The sequence below is a fragment of the Dermacentor silvarum genome, chromosome 1 (genome assembly GCF_013339745.2).
Source record: "Dermacentor silvarum isolate Dsil-2018 chromosome 1, BIME_Dsil_1.4, whole genome shotgun sequence".
NCBI lineage: Eukaryota > Metazoa > Arthropoda > Arachnida > Ixodida > Ixodidae > Dermacentor > Dermacentor silvarum.
The window spans coordinates 132,194,959-132,215,658 of NC_051154.1; the positions used below are offsets into that span (position 1 = coordinate 132,194,959).

Consider the following 20,700-nt stretch of genomic DNA (forward strand, 5'->3'; position numbering starts at 1 on the left):
GGCGAAAAGGAGAAAAACTGATCTTTGGTCTTCGTTTTCTCCACTGATAACCAACTTTTTGTGGCCAAATAGTTTTTTTTTTTTTTCACTTTTTCTAGTGCCCCTTTAAGCAGATATGTGGCTTCGAAGGAAAATCGGTAAAGCCCCAAGTTTTTGCCCTTTGTTTCAAACTAACAAGGCTGATGGTACCATTGGATTGCGGTTGTGCTGTGTTGTCTTGATGTGCTGTGCTGATTTGGGTCTTGTCACTTCAGATATGGTTATAACCAGTAAGATGGGACTGGCAGGTAATGACTGTTAGAATATGCACGCTGGTTCAGACATCCTTACCGGTTGCTATTGAAATTCGCATCTAAATAAAATTAATGTCTGGTGGTGCAGGTGTTGAGTTCAGACTGTAATATCACTGGTCCCACAAATGTTATAATATCATGTGTATATATTTCCTTGCCTTGCATTTGTGTGCCTAATTTTATGTACAAAAGGTACTGGTTGGTTGCTGTATTTGCGAGGAACTTTGATTTCATGTTTCAGAACCAAGTGTACGGACAGAACTGGTGGAACAGCTTCCCAACATTGCCAGTTTTTGTGCCAGTGAAGGTGGACTGCTGGAAAATGTTGTTAAAGAGCATGTGGTTTCAATCTTGGTGCAGTACCTTACAGATGTTGCCAACCAGGTAATTGTGAGCTCTTGTTTGTGTAGCATTTGCTGCGATTCCCAAATGTGCTGACAGTCATTGGCAGTGGCGCACCGATGGGGTTTGGGGGTTGTAACCCCCCCGAGGCCGACTTTACCCCCCTCTTTTGTTTAATCCCTTTTCTTTCCTTGCGCATTTGAGTACTGCAACTAAGATGTAAGACGCGCAATCGTCTGCACACTCGCAAAAAGCGCATTTTTTGACAATTTCCCGTGAAGAAATTGAAATTAGTGCTATTTAGATGGTATTGGCAAACTGTCAACCCCCCCTGGCAGAGATCCTGGGTACGCTACTGGTCATTGGTCAAAGGAAAGCATACAGTAACAAAATGAAGTAACATTGAGAATACCCGCAAACTTTTCTTTTTAGGTTACGAATTTGGGCTCGTTCGTTTTATGAATGTCACGTCAAATTTTACGAAAGTTTTGCTCTTTGGTCTATGAACCTTTCGTTACAAGTCTTCTGATGTCGAAAGGATGGCAGATGCATGTGCTCAAGGCGAGCTTTAAAGTGAAATGATTTACAGTAGGCATGTATGATTAAGGATAATTAAGGGAATAAATTCAAAACACTACCACATTGAGAAACTAGTTAAGCTGGAGAAGTAAATTACACTTGAATGCTAACCAAAAAGTCAGTCTTGCTGGGAGAAAAGGATTGGTAGGTGTGAGCCCCAAGTTCAGAGTACAGCAGCAGGGGACCAGGATTAATCTGTGTGGGATGTGAAGCGCTCAGTGAAAGAGAAATGTTTATACGATGTGCATGCAGCTTTCAGTGATAGTCATTGTGTGGCTTGCAACCACTGGACCTGGCTGACTGGCACATGTGTCAATGGTTTGTGGCCACTACATCTGATTTTTGTGACGTAGAGGGATAACTTGTTAACAAGCCCTACATTTGGCTTGCATTTTGAAATGTGCACTATAACGGGCATAAATTGGTCATTCTTTGGTCGTTCAAGGAATTGTGGCGGTACACTAGTTACAAAAAGAGTGATATGAAATTGTAGTCTGTACCCCTTTTTTGAGCTAAGTGTTCGTTCCGTGCGTTACAATTCAATGAGCGGCCTGGACTGGGTTGAAATGGTTGCTACCAGACAGTCGAATTCCAATGGCAGAGTCAGAGTGGGCGACCAACTACAGCTTAGAGCGACGCCTCCAAATTTGCAATTGGAACACAAGCCCTAACGCCAGAGCAAGGAGGCGCTCATGTAACCGGATATACAGCTTGCAAGCATCCCTTGTGCCGCTTCGTCTGTATCTCCCACAGCCAGCGGCGGCTTCTCCATAATGGATTGTGCAGCGTGCACGACACTACAATGGATGATATATTTCCTAAAAGGCAGAGTACAATCAACTGTACAAAAAATACCCAGTAACATTATTTACATTATTTAAAAAAAAATTGCTGACTTGTGCATTATGTCGTTGCGCACTCAGCTGCTGGTGTCTGTGAGGAAAAGGACACTCTTGGAGATAAAATTTCCAGTGACAATTGAAACTATCAAGTGCAAAAAGCCTAATGAAAAGGTCTGGGAAAACGGATATGCCCAGAGGTGAATGAAAGACCAAGCTAATGGGACACATATGGTGACAGCGCTGTTGTGCACAATTTGTAGTGCCAGGATTCTTGAAAGCTGCAGGGGACTGTTGAACTCGGAATGTCGGTGCGAAGTGAAACCACCCTCTCTCCAGCAGAAAGCACGGCTGTCAACTTATCCTCGCTATGAAGCAAAAGCTACGGGGGCGGAGCTTCTGCGCATGACTATTTGTATGCAATGTAGTCTGTGTGAGCTCGGCACCGGTTCCGGTTTCTGACCTCACACAACTTCTTTACTTAAGTGAAGGCAGAGACAATTAGTGTGAATCAACGTTTATATGTATGTACATGTCCAATATGTATTGAGTTCCAAACGGTGAGCAATGCAGCTTACGTTTGAGGCTTAAAGGGGCCATACGACTTTGGCGTGTCTAGAGCTGGCTCCGCAGTCAGCTCGCTCACTCGTTTGTACGTGTTGACGGTTGCGATCTCCAGATGGGTTCGCTTGGTTTCTGTATAGACGCTGCAAACACTTGTTTTATATGCTTCGACAGTCTTTTGTTGCTGAAGTTAGTCAACAGCCTCTCAGGGGAGATCGGCTGGACAGCGACACACTCGCCAGAAGACACGGGTGCCATTTTGCCTTTGAGGAATGCGTAAAACATGCGACAGTCTTTGGTGTGCGAAAACATGAAAGGGCAAACTAAAAATACAATAAAATACCAGTAGCTGACTGGTGAATGTTATGTAGAATTTCAAATTGGATGCTGTAAAAATTTCCCACATAAAAAAAATGAGAGCAAAACTCCGGGACTGCTTCTAGCAGTGGTGAAAGATTTATACTTTGGTTCCGTAGCCTCTGCTTCATAGCTTAGAAAAGTCGTTTGCCAGTATAGTACTTATAGCTTTGTAGACTGTATCGCAACAATCTTCATTTCCGCGACCCTCCTGGAGTGGATATAACACAATCGACACCAGCAGTTAGCCTTCCGATACCGTCAATGCCGAGCCGGGGTCAGTCACGCCAATTGCGGTGAGTAATGTTTGGTGCTCATGTGTAGTAGTATCCCGACATCACGGCGAGTAACTTGTATAGCCTCCTAAGCTGCTTGGCTAGTACTTGCAATCTGCTGTCCTGAAACCACTGTATCCTTACAAATCGCACGCAGCAGCTCGGCGAGTAGCAACGAGCGACGTCCTCGATGTAGCAGACTTTTGGTCTCTTGGCATGAAGGCAAAACATTTGGAAGGCTTGCTGTATACTGGTGGCTTCAGAGTCGCAGTCAAATTCATCCCTACACTATTTGAACTTGTCACATTCAGAGCTATCGCTGTCAAGCAGTGCGAGCAAAAGCTCCCGATGCGATATACAGTTGAACCCACTTACGATTCCAGGTATAACAATCTGTTGGTTATAACGGCCACATTTCAGTGCAATTAAGATTTTTTGCCCCTCCTTATGGAAACTGCTTCCAGATATAACAAACGTAGTATGAATCGCTGTACTGCTACAACGAACGCTTCGAACCCGGTCACGGCAAAAAGAGGGTAACGCAAAGTGCCATAGCACGGAAGCGTGATCAAACTGCGGGCACATCAGTGCGCGCCCCTGTTCCAATCCAACAGTGATGATCATATGGCCTTCGAGATGAGCGAGCGACCCCATCGCGTGTTTTCAAGGCACGGCTCCAGGGCGGAGGTGTGCCGTGTACAGCATAGTGGATGTAGTGGATAAGTACAAATATCTTGGAGTATGGATAAACAATGGGGATGAGTACCTAATGGAACATGAAAAATATGTAACGGCTAAAGGTAGCAGAAATGCAGCTGTGATGAAAAATAGGGCACTGTGGAATTGCAATAGGTACAAAGTGGTGAGAGGGATTTGGAAAGGGGTGATGGTCCCTAGTTTGACTTTCGGCAATGCGGTCCTGTGCATGAGATCAGAGGTTCGAGCAAGGTTGGAAGCTAAGCAGCGAGGGGTAGGTAGACTGGCTCTGGGAGCACACGGAAATACACCAAATCAGGGGGTACAGGGTGACATGGGATGGACCTCATTTGAGGGCAGGGAAGCTAGCAGCAAGATACAATTTGAGGTGCGATTGAGAGAAATGGCAGAAAAGCGCTGGGTAAGGAGTTTTCAGTTATTTGTACATGAGGAATGTTGACACAAAATGGAGGAAGCTGACCAGAAAATTGTCAAATATTTGGACTGCAGGAGGGGTGCAAACCAGGAAACAGCGGTTAAGAAAAAGGTTAAAGAAACAGAGGGGTCTGTGGAAAACGGGGATGCAGACGAAATCATCACTGGGAACATACAGAACTTTCAAGCAAGAAATTGCCAAAGAAAATATCTGATAATTCTAGAGGAAGCTCTTTGTTGTTTGTAGCCAGGATGGGAGTATTGCGGACTAAGATGGTACCGAGTCAAGTACCAAGGTATAGACACATGCGGTGCGTGTGAAGAGGAAGAGGAAACGGCTAAACACCTCATACTTTTCTGTAAAGGGCTTAACCCTACAGTGCAAAGCAACGGGGCTGATTTTTTCAAAGCATTGGGGTTTAGGGACAGTGAAGGTAAAATAGACTTTAAGCGGGTAGAAATAACCAAACGGGGGTTATCTGATAGATGGCTAAAATCAAGGCAGGGGTGAAATTTCACCCACCACAAAGTACAAAATATGTTAATAGTCACGGCTAGGTGGCGTATGCCACCGCCCGATTTGAAGGGTTCAGCCTCATCCATCCATCCATCCATCCATCCATCCATAAGAAGCATGGTGTGGGCTGTTCGCTGGCGCACGTGTCGGTGCGATATCGGATGCCACGACGGTGTCACTCGTTTTTGTGCAATTGTCTGTGCGGAACCATGTGCACTATGCCTGTTTTAATGATTTAGAACGACCATCTGTCTATCCACCATGGGAACAGCCGCTCAAACGTCCCTGTCAATGAGGCCCGAGTTGGCCAGAATGCTGCACCACGTGCTGGCACCACGCAATGTTGCGAATGGTCGGCAGTTACTATGCCGTTATTGGCGGCACTTCGCTTACGCGTTGCCGATTGCTGATAATGGTTCGCGGTGATGTTTTACCATTCGGACGTCTAGTTTTTTTCTGCCCGAAACGACATAGGTAACATAATGTTTCGGCTCTTGTGGAGCTGACGCTCAGTCGTAAGACTGAGATCATAATGTCCGAGACCTTCGCCGAATGGCGGCATGCTGCAGCAGCTTCCGAAGTTTACGCTGCTGGCCTACTAGAACGCTTCGCTCTCGTGTGCAGAATAGTTAGGTCCCGCTGGTAGAAAAATATATCACAAGCTCTCGAATAAAAAATGCTGGCTGCACTTGCAGTTTCGAAATTACTGGTGTTCAGAACTGGGCGCTGTTTTTCAATTGAAAGAGCTACACAATGTCGTTGCAGCTAGGTGCAGAAACGCACCGGGAACAAAACTGACACTGAAAATCTGGTTTTTGGACCCAAGTGCTGCCGAATCATAACTGCTGACACCAGCTTCAGTGCAGTTCGTTTGAGGGTTTTTAAGGGCGAGTCCATGTACAACCTTTGTCCGTAAAATTTCTTGACTGATTTATTTTCTTCTCTAGAAATGATTCCGCAGAACAAATGTTGGTGCGCATGTGTAGCGCAATCTTTTGGGGCTAACCTGAGCTATTTGTTAATTGCTGTGGCAGCCACTAGATGGCACAACATGTAGAAACGTAAGTCACTGGTCGTCTGCGCTTTCTACTGTGAGTGAATGTGGAGAAATGGACGTCCACCTCGAACAGCGTGTACACATAAAATTCTGTGTGAAGCTTGGCAAAACAGCCACACACAGATGAGCTCCTTCATGACGCTTACGGCAACGAGACATTATTGCGGGCGCGAGTTTTCGAGTGGCACAAGAGGTTCGTTTCGGGGAGAACGTCGGTGGAAGACGATACAAGGCAGAGGCGCTCACGGAGTGAAAACAGCGTGGCTCGGATTAGGGAGATCGTATAGCAAGACCGCACCATTACAGTCAGCATGCTATCGGATACCCTCGACATTAGTAAGACAACTTGGCGTGAGAACTTGGGGAAACGAAAGCTGAATGCCAGACTTGTGCCGCACTCCCTCACACAGGACTAGGTCATGCGGGCATCAGTGAGCGCAAGCACTCCGGCGCCGAGAAGGGTGCGGCGACAGAACACAAAAACAAAGACGATGCTGATAGTTTTTTTCGATTCCAGAGGTGTCATACACCACGAGTTCGTCCCACAAGGGCAGACGGTGAATTGGGAGTTTTATATCCGCGTGCTCCAACACATGTGTGATGCAATGCGACGCCGTCGCCCTGACTTATGGGCATCTGGACAATGGAGCCTTCTCAACGATAACGCAAAGCCGCACACTGCTCTCAGCATGACAAAATTTCTCGCCAAGCACAGCATTACTGCACTTCCCCATCCGCCATACTCGCCTGACCTCTCCTCATGAGATTTTTCCTGTTTCCTCGTGTGAAGAGAGCCCTAAAAGGTCGCTGGATGGGGAGCGTGGAGGCCATTTAAGACGCCACGACAAAGGAGCTGACAGCCCTGCCAAAAGAAGCATTTTCCAACTGTTTCCAAGACCTCAAGAAGCGTTAAAAGCTGTGTATAGACTGCAAGAGACTATTTTGAAGGGGTGCTGCAGAAGTTATTTCAATGTTAAACGCATTCTTTTTAATAGACTTAGTCTCTGAACTTTACGGACAAAGGTTGTATAACAAAGTATCAATATAACGACCACTTTTCACTGAAGTATCGAGTCGTTATAAACGGGTTCGACTGTAGTGGCATCCCTCGCATCCATTGATGTTGGAGTAAAGATGCCTAGATGCACGCTGGGCACAGGAAATACATCAACCGAGAGCTTCGGTTGCTCCGTTGATTGACCTTGCCTCTGCGAGTGCTCTCACTGCCATTGGAGCACGCATCTGGTGCCCCCATCTGCGACTGGAACAGTCTTGCTCCAAAAAGAGCAGAAAATGTTGCTCCGTAAGTACAGTCGAATCTCGTTAATTCGAACACGCCTAATTCGAACTGCCGGTTTATTCGAACTGAGGCTGTGGTCCCGTCAAAGTTCAATTGGTGAAAACGCTCGATAATTCGAACGCGAAAGCATTTGCTACGCTTATTTCGAACATATCGTGGACCGACAATGCTCTCAGCAGCGCGCTAAATAACGCGGCTGCTCCTCTGACCGGCATTGCTCCGACACCTGCTCCGACACCGCCATAGAGCAAAAGCTTAATGCAGCGGTACTGCCCATGCCAGCAAACACTCGCTTCCCGATAACGGCAGAAAACGAAACTTCAGGGAGCGGGCTAATCTGCGCCGGGCCGGCTGTGCCGGCGGTGACAGCACGGTGGCGCGTGCGCACGGAGACAGTCGAAGGTGAGGGAGCTGCGAGGGAGTTGAGAGAGGACGAGGGGAGGCACCGAAGCTACTGCCACCGAAGTGGCGGAGTTGCCGGGGCTAAATCCGCTTCCCTGCCTCCCTCACCTTCAACGATCTCTGCGCGCGCGCACGCCCGTCGTCATGCCGACGCCATCCCCTCCCAGAAGTTTAGTTTTCTGCAGAGTTTGGGAACCGAGCATTAGCCGGCATGGGCGGTTGCGCTCGCTATGCGCTTGCGCGTCGCGATATTTCGGGACTCGCACAGTTCGTGCATCGTGCTCTGGTGCTCGAATACTTCATAAATACGACCTTCCTTTAATTCGAACAAATTTTCGGGCCCCTTAGAGTTCGAATTATTGAGATTCAACTGTGCTTCGAATCTGCCATTGAAATACGCTATAAGGCGTGTTGTCGTCAGTGTTCACTTTTTGCTGAAAATTTGAATGGCGATTTGGGTTTTGGCAATCTCGGTAATTGCTTCAAGGACTTAGTTACGCAGCGGAAATGGGTGATGCATTAATTGCACTATATGCAGTCAGCAAGCTCAATCTGCAATTAGCTTTATAGTGTCGCAAAAAGGTGGTTGGTGATGCCACACTTGCTCATACTAGCTCTCCTTCTCCCTGTGTTCATGGATTTTGATAATGTTCTCAAGACCAGTCAATTGCTTATTAGTGAACAAGGATTATAGAAGGGAAAACATTGACGTGCACCTGAGAATAGCACAAAGCTCGGAAGGAAGATGCCACACAGGCTCTTCAAAAAGCTTAGCCATTGAAGGAAAATCTGTCCTGGTCCAAGGCTCAGACTTGGCACCACTGCCTTCTTGGGCATTTGCTCTAACTTGGGCATTTACTAACCAGGAGCCTAGCAGATTGCAGGTTGAGAGCATACTTGAAGTTAATCTCTTGCCTTACCATCTGCTAGCTGGTTAGGCTTTGTTGGTGGAGTGACTTTTGGTGGAGTGAGTTTGTGCAGCTTCATGCAACTTTGGGTGGGCGTCATTTTTTTCCTTTCTGAAAGTTCAACAAACTTTGTGGATTTCCGCATAACTGTTTTACTTTGAACTAAAAGAACCGAGACTGTTTTCTTCATGGTAGCGGCCTGTATTGCACGAAATTGTTTCAAAGTTCATAATATCACAGTAACCTTGTGGTGCTGCAGTTTGGTCAATAAATTGAAAGTTGGTCTTTCCTTTTCACCACTCTAAATTGATTTAGCATTGCCTTTTCGTGTGCCTTAAGAATTTTTCTTTGGGTGTTCCAATTGACCTTATGTTGGCTTGTTCTTGTTCCAGGTCAGAAAAAGGACACAAGTGTCCCTGTTGTTCATTTTAGAACGAGGATTGATAGATCGCAGTAAGTGTTACCATACCCAACATTACTTAATTTGCTTTGCTGCAAGTGCTGCCAGCAGCACTCAAACCTTTCATTTCTGGTTCATGATAGGATATTCTACCTCCGTTCTTCAAACCATTAGCTCGTATCACTTACCCAGTAAAAAGCTTCACTTGTGAGGGAACAAGGAGTACAAGAATTATCCAAAACTGAATTTCCTCGGTTTGACTACACTGTTTTCTAGTACTGCACAACCGTGCCATTTGTAGTTTTGCTTGAGTTCAGGTCATGCAAGTTACAGCATTAGTTCACCTATGGTGCCACGAAACCAAGTATGGAAGTGCAGTGGACAACTGGGGCGCAATCTTGTACGCGTTCCAAAATGGAACGGAGGCGGTCCGTTCCATCGAGCCGCACACGATTGGTCAATTAGAACCGTGACGATCAAATTGACCAATCGTGTGCGGCTCGATGGAACGGACCGCCTCCGTTCGATTTTGGAACGCGTACAAGATCGCGCCCCTGAACCCAGTGTCTTCATGCATCTGGCATTGTTTTTGGAGCATGTGTAATGATTAGTTTTTTTTTTTTTTTTAATTTGCCAGACTGAGACAGGCACCTTGCTCTGAATATAAAGCTATATTCTTTACCATATTTTGCTCCTAATAATGTGGCTAGCTTAGCTGTCATGGGACCAAGCTGGATACCATTTTAGTGGGGACAAAATGGCTGCTGCAGGTGTCCTGCTGGCTGGCATATATAACACAAGAAGGCTGTCTATATGAACAGAGTTCACACTGGTGTGATGCTTTACACTATGGTGTTAGGCTGCTAACCACGAGGTCGCGTGATCAAATCCCGGCCGCGGCGGCCGCATTTCGATGGGGGCGAAATGAAAAACGCCTGTGTACTTAAATTTAGGTGCACATTAAAGAACCCCAGGTGGTCCAAATTATTCCGGAGTCCCCCACTATGGCGTGCCTCATAATCAGATCATGGTTTTGGCACGTAAAACCCCACAATTTAATTTTTGTGATGCTTTTCAAATTTTCAAAAACTAACATCTGTAACATCCAATTTCCAAAACTGTAACTTCTACCGTCATGCTGTTATACAGGAAGAAAAGGAATTGGTCTTTGCATCAGTAATCAACTCTGTAGCACCTTAAACTACATATCCCCATTGAACTTGTTGCTACACTAGTTATCCTGTCCCTAGTGTGGAAAATAGCCGGGGTACAACATTTTCATACCTGTATGATGTGTAGTACAAGCTTAAAGCATACTAAGCAACGAAACCAAGTATGGAACTGCAGTGGACAACTGCACTTCCATTAACTGCCTTACCATAGTCTGTGATTAAAAGCAGGCTGCTTATTTGTACAGGTGTTCCGCTGGCTTTGTTTGAGCTAGTTAACAGCAAGTTGTACTTAAGGAATCAAGTGCAAAAAAAGTAGTGGGCAAAGAGTAGATATGACAGGACGGGCACCATGATGACAGTGTGGCGGCTGTCGTGTTTTATGTGTTCTGCATTTTTTTTCTCGTGAATTTCCTGATGCATTGCACTCTATATTTTACTGACCTGAGGTTTCACTGCTCTCATCCTCAGAGCAGCTGGAAGAACAGATATGCAGTCTCGTGGTGCATCTCACCGAAAGTGAGAACATGGATGACTATCGCATGGAAGCAGTGACAGTAAGCATTTTATATTCTATAATTAAAACAATTGCAAGTGCATCACACAACTGTTAATTCAGCATGTCTAATACTTGAATGGAGTTTATTGATGCAGATTTGCTTGTCAGCAGCTTATTGTACTGAAACTCTGTTCAATAATGTAGGTGAAAATAAAGTGCTGAAGGGCATTGTGCATAAAGCTAGTGATCTAGATTCACTTGATTCACTTTGTGATTTTTTTTGCTCGTGCACTTGATAAAGGGGCCACAAAACACTTTACAATGTTTGCAGTCTTTGCTGTGCAAGGGCACACCCTCACAAATTTACGTTGGAATAAGCCAAAGCTACCGTTAAGTGCATTTGAAGTTTTTCTTCTAGTCATTCCTAATGTATTAAAGTTGTAGCAGTATATAACTTGGGTGTGTCTGCTTAGAGTGCTTCCTTTGCCATGGGCCGGCTGTCATTGACCCTTCTTTTTGTTCTTTGTGTCTGGCCCTCTCATAAATGTTCTTAACATGCATATTAGTGAGAAAAGAAAGATGACGATTTTTGAATAGACACAGGAAAAATCACTAGCTCCCTTTGAGCAAGATAGTGTTGTGTAGGGCCTCTTAATAATACCTTGGTCCTTATATGTTGGCATTGCACTTAACAAGATGTCGTTCCATGCATTCTCCCAGTAGCGTTAAGATTTTGCAGTCTTCTTTGAAGGCACTTCAGCTTTGTTGCCAAGTTAGTATGCACTTAGTAGTAATACTTGTTACATGAAGTTGGCAAATATTAATTTGAATGTGTACACTGGAATCTTGTTAATTCGAACCTACTTCATTCTAACTTATGGTTTATTCAAATTATCACTGGGGTCCTGTCACAATTGTTTAGTTCAGTGTGTGAAAATGGCCAATAATTCGAACACTTAAACATTCGCGACAATTAATCCAAACGTAACACTCCACTGACTGTGCTCGCTCGCGCGGCATTGCTTCCAATCCAGCTATGCAGCCATGCGTCTTCTGCTACTCCCGTTGCCAGTACTGCAATTTGGCACATATAACCTGCATCAGAAATGTTACAATTGTGACAGTATAATCGAGGTGCGGGTTATATGCAAATTTTGGCTTAAAGTGCGGCTGCATGGCAGCGAAAATCTTGCATAAAAGTATGGCTTCGTGAGAGTGTACGGCTGCGCTGCACGCTCCCAATTTAACGAGATTCCGCTGTATTTAAGGGATGTTAAAGAACAGTAAGTGAACCTGAATAGGTAAACTACACTGACACAGAAAATGTCACTTATTGTGTGTGGAGACTTGGTACAGTAAAACCTTGTTAATTCGACCCTCGTTAATTCGGCAAATAGGATAATTCAGACCCGTCCTCTGGTTCTGGCATGCATTATTTATTGCAATAAAGCTCGTTAATTCTGACGTATTTGGCCATACATTAGTTAATTTGAACAACTCTGAACTTGGTGAGAGCGGAGTGCTTCAAATGTGCGACACAAAAGAGCAAAAAAATGCGCTAGCGTCCAACCGAAACGAAGCGGCGGTGTCCACGTCGCCGTAGTCATCGGCGGAAATCGTACATGAATGACAGCAACGCCGGAGCACTTCATCCCTATATGTGCCTTTAAAGCCTCTATTCTCATGTTTACTGCTGCGCATAACACTATGTCGGCCGCATGCCTTCAAAACTGCTTAGTTGTCATCGATGATTCCGTTGATAGACTGCGATTTTGTCTGCAGTTGCAGCTAACGGTTGTTTCATTTTGACTCGGTGTGTGCGTCGACTACGTGCCTTCAGAACCGAAATGTTGCCGTCCATGACCGTGTTGATAGCGGCCACATTTTCGTTCGCAGCGGTTGTGGCAAACAGTATCATTTTGACTGAGCAAAGCTTTTGAGCATAAAGAGCACCGCCTACATCGCGATGGACGAACGATCTGTTCGTGACCAGCTCACTGACAAAAAAAAATAATCGGGAGGTGTGTGCAGTAGCAGTAAAAAGCGTCTAGGATAAACACGTACTGTTCGTGACCAGCTCACTGACAAAAAAAATAATCGGGAGGTGTGTGCAGTAGCAGTAAAAAGCGTCTAGGATAAACACGTACCATGGCCATGCTGCAAGGAATTTGTTCGAGGCCTTCGTGAATTCTGCTAGCGGTGATCAGACATGAGATGACAATTGCAGCTTCCGCACTACTTTTGTGCAAAATAGAAACTGGGTTTGCTGATTCATTCAGTAAATGAAAGCTAAATGAAAGCGTGTTGTAGTAAGCATTTGTTTATTTTCTGATACTTTCAATAATTCAATATTTGGACAATTCAGAATTTTGTTTCGCTCTTGTGAAATCCAAACTAACGAGCTTTTACTGTAAAGAGACTCTCAAAAAGGAGAGGCGACAGTGCATTGTAGTTGCTGCGTTATCACCTCTCGATGTCACCAATTTTTTTATAGCATATGGTAGGAACTTAAAGATTACGCTGTATTATAAGGAGCTAACAGCTCAACCTAGTGAGTTGCACATACAGTGCAAACATGCAACATGCTGTCGTGAAGGGCGCTACAGTCAGGTTCAAAAAGGAGAAACTTAAGGTTTTATTTTCTTCGGTTCTCCAAGAACATTGGCTATGTAGCAGTCGGACCTTGATTTAACAAAACCCGATTATGAAATTTTCTATTTAAAGGGGTACTTCGATTTCGCAATTCACACACACTGCCTGATGCATTGAAAACCTCAAAACAATTCAGTGAAGTGTTTTGGGAAGGTATTAGAATGATGGAGAATTGGTTTATGTGGTGGATAGCACTGACGTAAAGTTAGCTACTTTCATGAAAGAACATAATACATGCTGAATAGGTTTGTGGTCTACGATAAGTACAAATGTAGGTAGTAAATAAAGTTTTTTGCTCTGAATGTTTTCTGGTTTAACGAAGGTATAAAATAATTCTTGTTTTCTTCGGTAAATTGAGGTTTAACTACTCCAATGTACGGATGTAGTGTTGCTGTTTTGTGGCCCTCTAAAAAGCAATTTCTAGCACCATTGCATCATCAAACAGCATGTGGCTTAACACCTTATTGTGCCTTATTACATTATTATTTCATGTTATTAGTAATTTCGTTTTAATACTTGGGTATTTAAAAATACAGTGGAACCTCGTTGATACGATTATTCATAATACATTTTTCGGGATGAAATGTTTTTTTCTTTTCCAGATAATATGTATGGCTGGATGATATGATTTCTGATGATACGCTTTATTTTCCGGTTCCCGTGAAGATCGTATCAATGAGATTCCACTGTATCTTCTGTGGGGAATTTGTTTCCATATTTTTCAGGGTTCACTGATATATAAATAAGGAAACTTTGATATTGTGTATTTTTACAACTCCTACATTCTACTAAGCAGCACTGATCAGAGCTTTTGATATCGACATTTTTAAACTAAAATTTGGGTCTCCTCATTCTTAAGAATTTATGCTTCTTTTTGTTAAATGTTCAGGATGTCAGTTGCATGCATTCGGAGCACTTGTACAGAGCACTTTGGACAATGGATAGCGGCTTTTTGTCTTATTTTTTGTTCGATAGGTGTTGTGCTATTATGTGGTATACGAGTTCTGTGCCTCACTCACTGCATTTGCATTATCTACTGAGCTGATTAGTAGTTCCTTAGATAGTTCACTTATGTATTCAGATGAAATTGTGAGTTGACAAGTTGCCTACCTCTTGCTGTGAACAGCAAATTTGTAGCCTTATTTCTTCGACTGTACTCGCATGTGACTTCTTGCAGAATGTTGTTTTCTAGTTTCTCCTGTCGTTGCATATAGAGTGGTATCTGTTACCTTATGGTTGTGCATGCATGAGCACCGTTAACATATCAGTTGATAACCTGCCACTGTTACCTGCAGCTTGTACATCATGGAAGATACAAGTTTTTGAGTTTTCTGTACTGAAACTATTGACATGTGAGCTTGTTCTAGCTTTCATCACCAGCTGTACATTGAGTAAGCAGCAAGGACCAGCATTGTAGTGCTTAGCCCCCGTGCCCTTGGGGGTTGCAGTGTTGATTCCCTGAAAGACATGGGTAGTGAGATGAGTTCGATAGCGTTGCCATCTCACTACCTTGTCTTTGTTGGAAATAGCACATGCAGTGTCAGCGGTGCCGTCGGCGATTGCACCACAAAGTGCCAGAAGACGCCACTGCTTTTCTGTGCAGCCGTCAAAGGGGCTGTGAAATGTCTCTAATAGCTAAGCATATCACAGCCACCTTTGATGAGCTGTGCATGAATTTGTTTTCATCGAGACTTCAGGAAACCTGCCACACAAATTTTTTTAAGCCGTGTAAATTATTTAGGGGGTGCTGTCAGTGGGACATGAAATCTACAACAGTGCTGCTTGCTTTGGTATACTGCAAGTCTGGCGAGAATGCCAATGCTTTGCAGGACTGTTGTGCATGCATGCTGCTCCTTATTTGATAGTTGGTGGACAAATTTCATTTCTTGTGGGTATCATAATGCAATTTTGTGCACAATATAATGCGACACTGACATGGGATGCATTGGTTGTTGTGTTGCAGGATCAATCGGTTTTGGTCACTCAATGACTGTTTTTAAAAAAAGCATTATTCATTGCCCGGATGTGCCTCGAGTGACTAACAAAGGAAACACCAGCTGGCTAAATGTGTGCTTCCTGTATATCCTCCTAAGACCCCTTGTACAATACATTGCACATTGCATTCAACTATTTTTAAAAAGTAACTCGGAAGTGATTACACAATATATTGATTCAGGGTATGAACTACGGTGCATGTGTAACCATAAAGAAGTGGTTTACTCATATTCTTGTCGTGTCCGCTTTTGAGAAATTTGGCACTAACTTGATCTATATCTCCGTGTTGTCCCAGATGGCCAAAAGCAAGCTGTAGGTGTTTCGAAATCACTGATGGCGTAAAATATTGGATGCGGCAACATGGCAATGTACTACACATAGTTCCATCTTCATCTGTTTAAGCAATGAAATGCAATTACGATGATGAAAAGCAAAGATGAGATGATGGAGATAGTGGACACATGGAGGCGCAGCTTTTGGCATATAACCTGTGGTATTTAAATTTAAAAATTGTTTTTTCAAGTTCGTAACATAACAGTGCACAATAAAAATCCCATTGAAGAGAGATTTTGTGCCATACTTGTGTTCGGGTCTTGGGAGGATATCATTGCATCTTTGTTTGCTGTGGTAGAGCACATCTTCGCCTTGGCAGGTGCAGTTCGGATCATTACATGTGGTCATCACCACTCGAGGACTCACCGTGGTAGTTTAGTGGCTGTGGTGTTGTGCTGCTGTGCTCAATGTCAAGAGTTCGATCCTGGCCATAGCAACCATATTTCGATAGGGGTGAAATGCAAAAACTTTAATGCAGTTAGATTTAGATGCACGTTAAAGAACCTCAGGTGGTCAAAATTAATCCAACCCCCCCATTACAGCGTGCCTCATCAGATCATGGCTTTGGCATGTAAAAGTGCTGTGCCAGCCAAATAAACTGTTCCTGCTTTCGTGGATTGAATGCATCGTTGAAGTGTCGGAAAAACTTTCGGTTCAGTGCCCCAGGGCATGCTAATAGCACAACTCCCTGTGAGTGTGTAAGGGTTGAGGTGTTTTGACTGCGATAAACGTCCATTTGTCCCTCAGATCTGCTTAGCTTGAACAACCGGTGCAAAGATGACTGTACAACTGTGGCTGTAGCTGGCACACAGTGGCAAATGGAGTGTTGATGCGGACCTGCCATTACGAGACATACTATAACCATTAGTGCAGGAGCAAGTGCACCACAAAGTTTTGGGCCGCCTGATCATCTCATTGCTTTTGTTTGAATGCGGCTTGAACAGCTAGTGACTAACTGGGGGGATAGCAGTCATTGTCACCCAGTGACTTCAAATACAGTCAATGTCAAATTTTTTGGACTCCCTAGAGGCAGCGAGATCGTCTGAAAAATCTGGCAGTCCGAAACAATGAATGCATGCCTTCTACTGCCGTTAAGGACTCGAATTAAGGAAGTTGCTGCAAAAGTCAACTGCAATCAAAGTAGGAACAAATGCTGGCAGCAAATACACGTCTCAATGGAGTTGCGAGGAGTAGTATATTGTGCTTTTTATAGCACATAGCAGACTGTAGTCATAAGCAAAGAGTTCACTGCAGCAGCTTATTATTGCTAGTGTCAATAGTGTTTGACAGTGTCTGCATTCACTTGGTTAAGAAGTTTGCACATGCTGTAGAGTGCAGCTTCCTGACCTCACATATGCACTCTATTGCAAGTGGAATATAATTGTGCAGCCTTTGTTAATGGCTGGAGCAGCAGTATTGCATGATGCAACTCCCATGGCACACATAGCACTGCTAATTTCTGGATGGTAAGGACTGAAGGATCTAATATTCTGTGAAACGAGTGGCTGGGTTGGCTCGGTGTCGACTTTGGCGATATTGTTCTACCTTCGTACCGAAGGCAGTCAATTTGTGGCGTGGACTTAATTTTTGTGAGCACATTGTTTTGTTTGGCTAGAAGTGGTGATAAGTAGTAGTGATCACATATTTTGTGGAAGTTTTGTGACTGTAAGCTAAAAATTAGTTGCACTTATAAGTGTGGTACATAGCTGCTGTATTTGCAGCCGGGCAGCGTTTCATGGTGTCAGTATAATAGCTGAAGGGCTGGGACTAAGCTTTGTTCTTTTTGGTCAGACTAGGTCTTGCACTTGTGACATACTGCATTAGTGGTGTGCTGTAGTTAACATTAGCAGTCGTTACATATGTTGTGTAAGGGTTGTTTTGCCTAAAGTGGAATTCATTCTAACGCATGCAGTGTACGTCGAATGTCAAATTAACTAACATGCACAAGTTAACTGATGAATTAAGTTTCCACTGTATTGGCAGTTTGTGATGCAATGTCACAAGTACATTCTCTATAATGTACAGTCGCGAGCAAAAGTTCGTAGACCAAAGGTGCCACAATTTTTTTCTTCCCAGCCTGGGCATTCTGGCTGAAATCAAGAGCGCACGCGGTGTGCGCATGCTTGACCAATACAGCGTATTAAGCGAATTCGAGGCCGCAGAGCTGCGCTTGAATATATTTTTTGCTGATGCCGTGGTCTCCAAACTTTTGCTTGCGACTACATGTTTACGTTTAGACCCTTAGACTTTTCCTATGTGACTATGCTGCTTCCAGCTTTGTCCTATAGATTAAAAAAATTTTCTGAATCAAAGTGGCTTGCTGCCATGTATGAGGTATATTAGTTGCATTCCATGGGGTCCTTAATATCTATATTTCTTGTGGATTTTGTTGTGGTATGTGTTGCGTTTTACAGGATCCCAATACACGGTCATCCATGAATGCTGCTATGGCCTGGGCATCAAAGTGGCTGTGGTTTGTCATTTGTTTGAATCATATCACAGCCACCTTTGATGACCCTGGCCTAGTACAATTCTTCTGGAAGCACATCTGAGACTACATGGTCTGCATGGCCTTTGGACTATTGCTTGCTGCACTTGTTCGTCAAAGTGGTTGTGATGTGTTGCTGCTGTTTCATATCACAGCCAGCTTTGATGAGCAGTTGGCATGCTTGTTTCTACCAGTGCTCATCGTCAAGCTGCTCAAGAAGAGTTTCTCGATATGCTTTAGCTGTAGTTGTTCAGTAGTCTCAATATTTCAAAAGTATGCATATGCATTGTTTAAACTAAAATTCACTTTTTTTTTTCTTTTTTGGTGGTCAGAGGAAACATTGTGCCTGTTTGACAGCATTTGTTTTTAATTTTCAGTTGATGACAAAAATGGCACCCTATATTGGAAAAGAAACAACTGCTGCATTGTTTCTCCCACGTTTTGTCAGTCTATGTCAAGACTCTTCCTTCCACATACGAAAGGCAAGTGGTGTGCTATGAAGATTGATTGTTGGCCTATGAATAGTGAAATTTTACATTTCAACAAACTTTTTGCTGAAGGAGAGGGGTACCTATGGGATAAAAGGAAACAGTGGAAACCCCTTTGATACGTTCCTCGCTGTTGCATTTTCACGGTCCTGACCTAAATCTCATTGAGTCTTACGTATTATCTTGCTATTTGATTTGCCACCATTCTGTAATGGTCCCCCCCTCTTTTACTGAGCTTGACTGCAGAGGGAAATTTGTTGTCGCATGTTGCAACAAGCGGTCTCAAGTTTCAATAAGCGATCTTAAGTTTCAATAAGCGAACAGTTGCATAAACCAGACACTTCATAAGAATCTAGAGAAAATGTGTACAGAGCAGTTGGTGAAGCACCTGAAAAAAATGTGCATAGATAAAACACTGGGAACCATGCACACTGGGCCAGATCTACTGGGCGCAGGGATACATTTATTCTGGGGCCTGCAAGGGTCATACAGTTAAACCTGCTTATAACGAACCTCCATATAACGAATTCCTGGATATAACAAAGTTTTTCTATTCCCCGCCGTTACTCCGTAGAAGCACATGCATTCGAGACCTCTACGTAACGAAGTGGCAGCGGGAGACCCCCTCGAAATAACGAATTTTCCCCTCTGACAACCTAGAGATTTCGCCCTAAATTTTGTCATTTTGCGCGAGCAGCAACCGGACGCACCTTCTCCACCACGACGGAATGCGAAGCGAGCACACGTGTGCGTGCCGTGTGCGAGGCGGGCCTGCATCCCTCGACCCTGCGATCTTGCAGCCGCGGGCGTGACCTTCCCCCTCCCTTCATTCAAACCTGATCCTGCTGCTGACTGCAGTTGGCCTAGCCCGCCAAGCCGGCACTCCATCCTTTTCCAGTTGATGTTGCCGACGCGCTGGTACACGCTGTGACATATCGCACTTGATGAGCGCAGACACGCGCTGTCAAATGCTGGCGGCATGTGGAAGCGCCACTGGAGAAGCGAGCAAAGTGACCTTCGTGCTGTTGTCTATCGCTTCAACGCAAACTGAGTGCCGAGAACACACAGCACGCACAAAGCTACGAGCCGCCGACGCACCTACACTGCTAGACTCTGCCCCAACGCAGATCGCTTTCAAGATTTGGACTGCGTGCCGACGCGCAGTACGCAGTTGATGCCAGAGTACAGTACAACGCCGCCCCACTATCCCTCCCCCCTCGCCGGTGCCTCGAGCGCAACGGAAGAAGGCGCGTTTCCTCCCTGCTTTTCTTGCGCGCGAGAGATTTAGATGCGGTCGTCGGCTCCCCTCGCACGTTTTCACTCGCACATCCAGCATACGGCGCGCGGCGACTGCGTTATCACCCTTGGACTTTATACGGAATATCTATGAGCCAAAACCAATTTTAGGGCCACAACGAGTTGTAGACACCATCTTTATATAGCAAAAATACGGATCTCAAGGGTCATACTTTTGCTGGCGCAAACCGAAAATACGTCATAGTTGTCGCCTCCGGCACTTTGGGTGGCCAATGCCATCGTCAAGCCACCAAGCCAAGCGACATGAAAAGTGAAAATGGCCGCTCGGGCCGGCGCGGGGTGGCAGTTCGCAACCTATGATGCGGGAACGGTCCCGCAGTTGCGACGCAACAGCGGCGTTACCAATGGGAGGTGTGCCGGGACCGGCCGAAAACGTTAACAGCCGGAAAAACGCAGCCCCCGGGAACGTAACAGCAGGGTTCTACCGTAACACTATACGGTAGAACCCTGCTGTTAAATAACGGAGGTCTTATTTGTCAGGCGTAAGAAGGAAAGAAGGGCGAAAGAAGGAAGAGACACGCCTCCGTTGCTAGGTGACACTTGGCTTGTGAGCATGCACTCGCAAAACCCCATGTGTTGCTGTCTCCGCAATAGATTTAGAATTCTTTTTGCGTTTATCACATACCCATCTCAGGTTTTCCGAACTCGTGCAGCCACAACGTCCTCTTTCTGCGCCTTGTCTGGTAGCCTACTCTTTTGGCTGCTGTAAAGGAATATTAGTTCGTAGAACTGAGGCATTGTTAACATGACGCGGAAACTAAATAACAAGCGTTCTGAAAAGTTCGGTATTCTGAT

General features: G+C 44.7%; 1 protein-coding gene across 3 annotated transcripts in view; it reads left to right on the plus strand.

Moving 5' to 3' along the window:
- Nucleotides 1-20,700, plus strand: part of LOC119436052 (serine/threonine-protein phosphatase 4 regulatory subunit 1-like) — a 108,573-nt gene that overhangs the window by 37,091 nt on the left and 50,782 nt on the right. For all 3 annotated transcript variants that reach the window (XM_037702794.2, XM_037702791.2, XM_037702796.2), the window contains 4 exons: nucleotides 535-677; nucleotides 8,957-9,017; nucleotides 10,605-10,690; nucleotides 18,478-18,582. In XM_037702794.2, coding sequence (XP_037558722.1) covers nucleotides 535-677; nucleotides 8,957-9,017; nucleotides 10,605-10,690; nucleotides 18,478-18,582 — 395 coding nt within the window. The remainder of the gene's footprint in view (nucleotides 1-534; nucleotides 678-8,956; nucleotides 9,018-10,604; nucleotides 10,691-18,477; nucleotides 18,583-20,700) is intronic.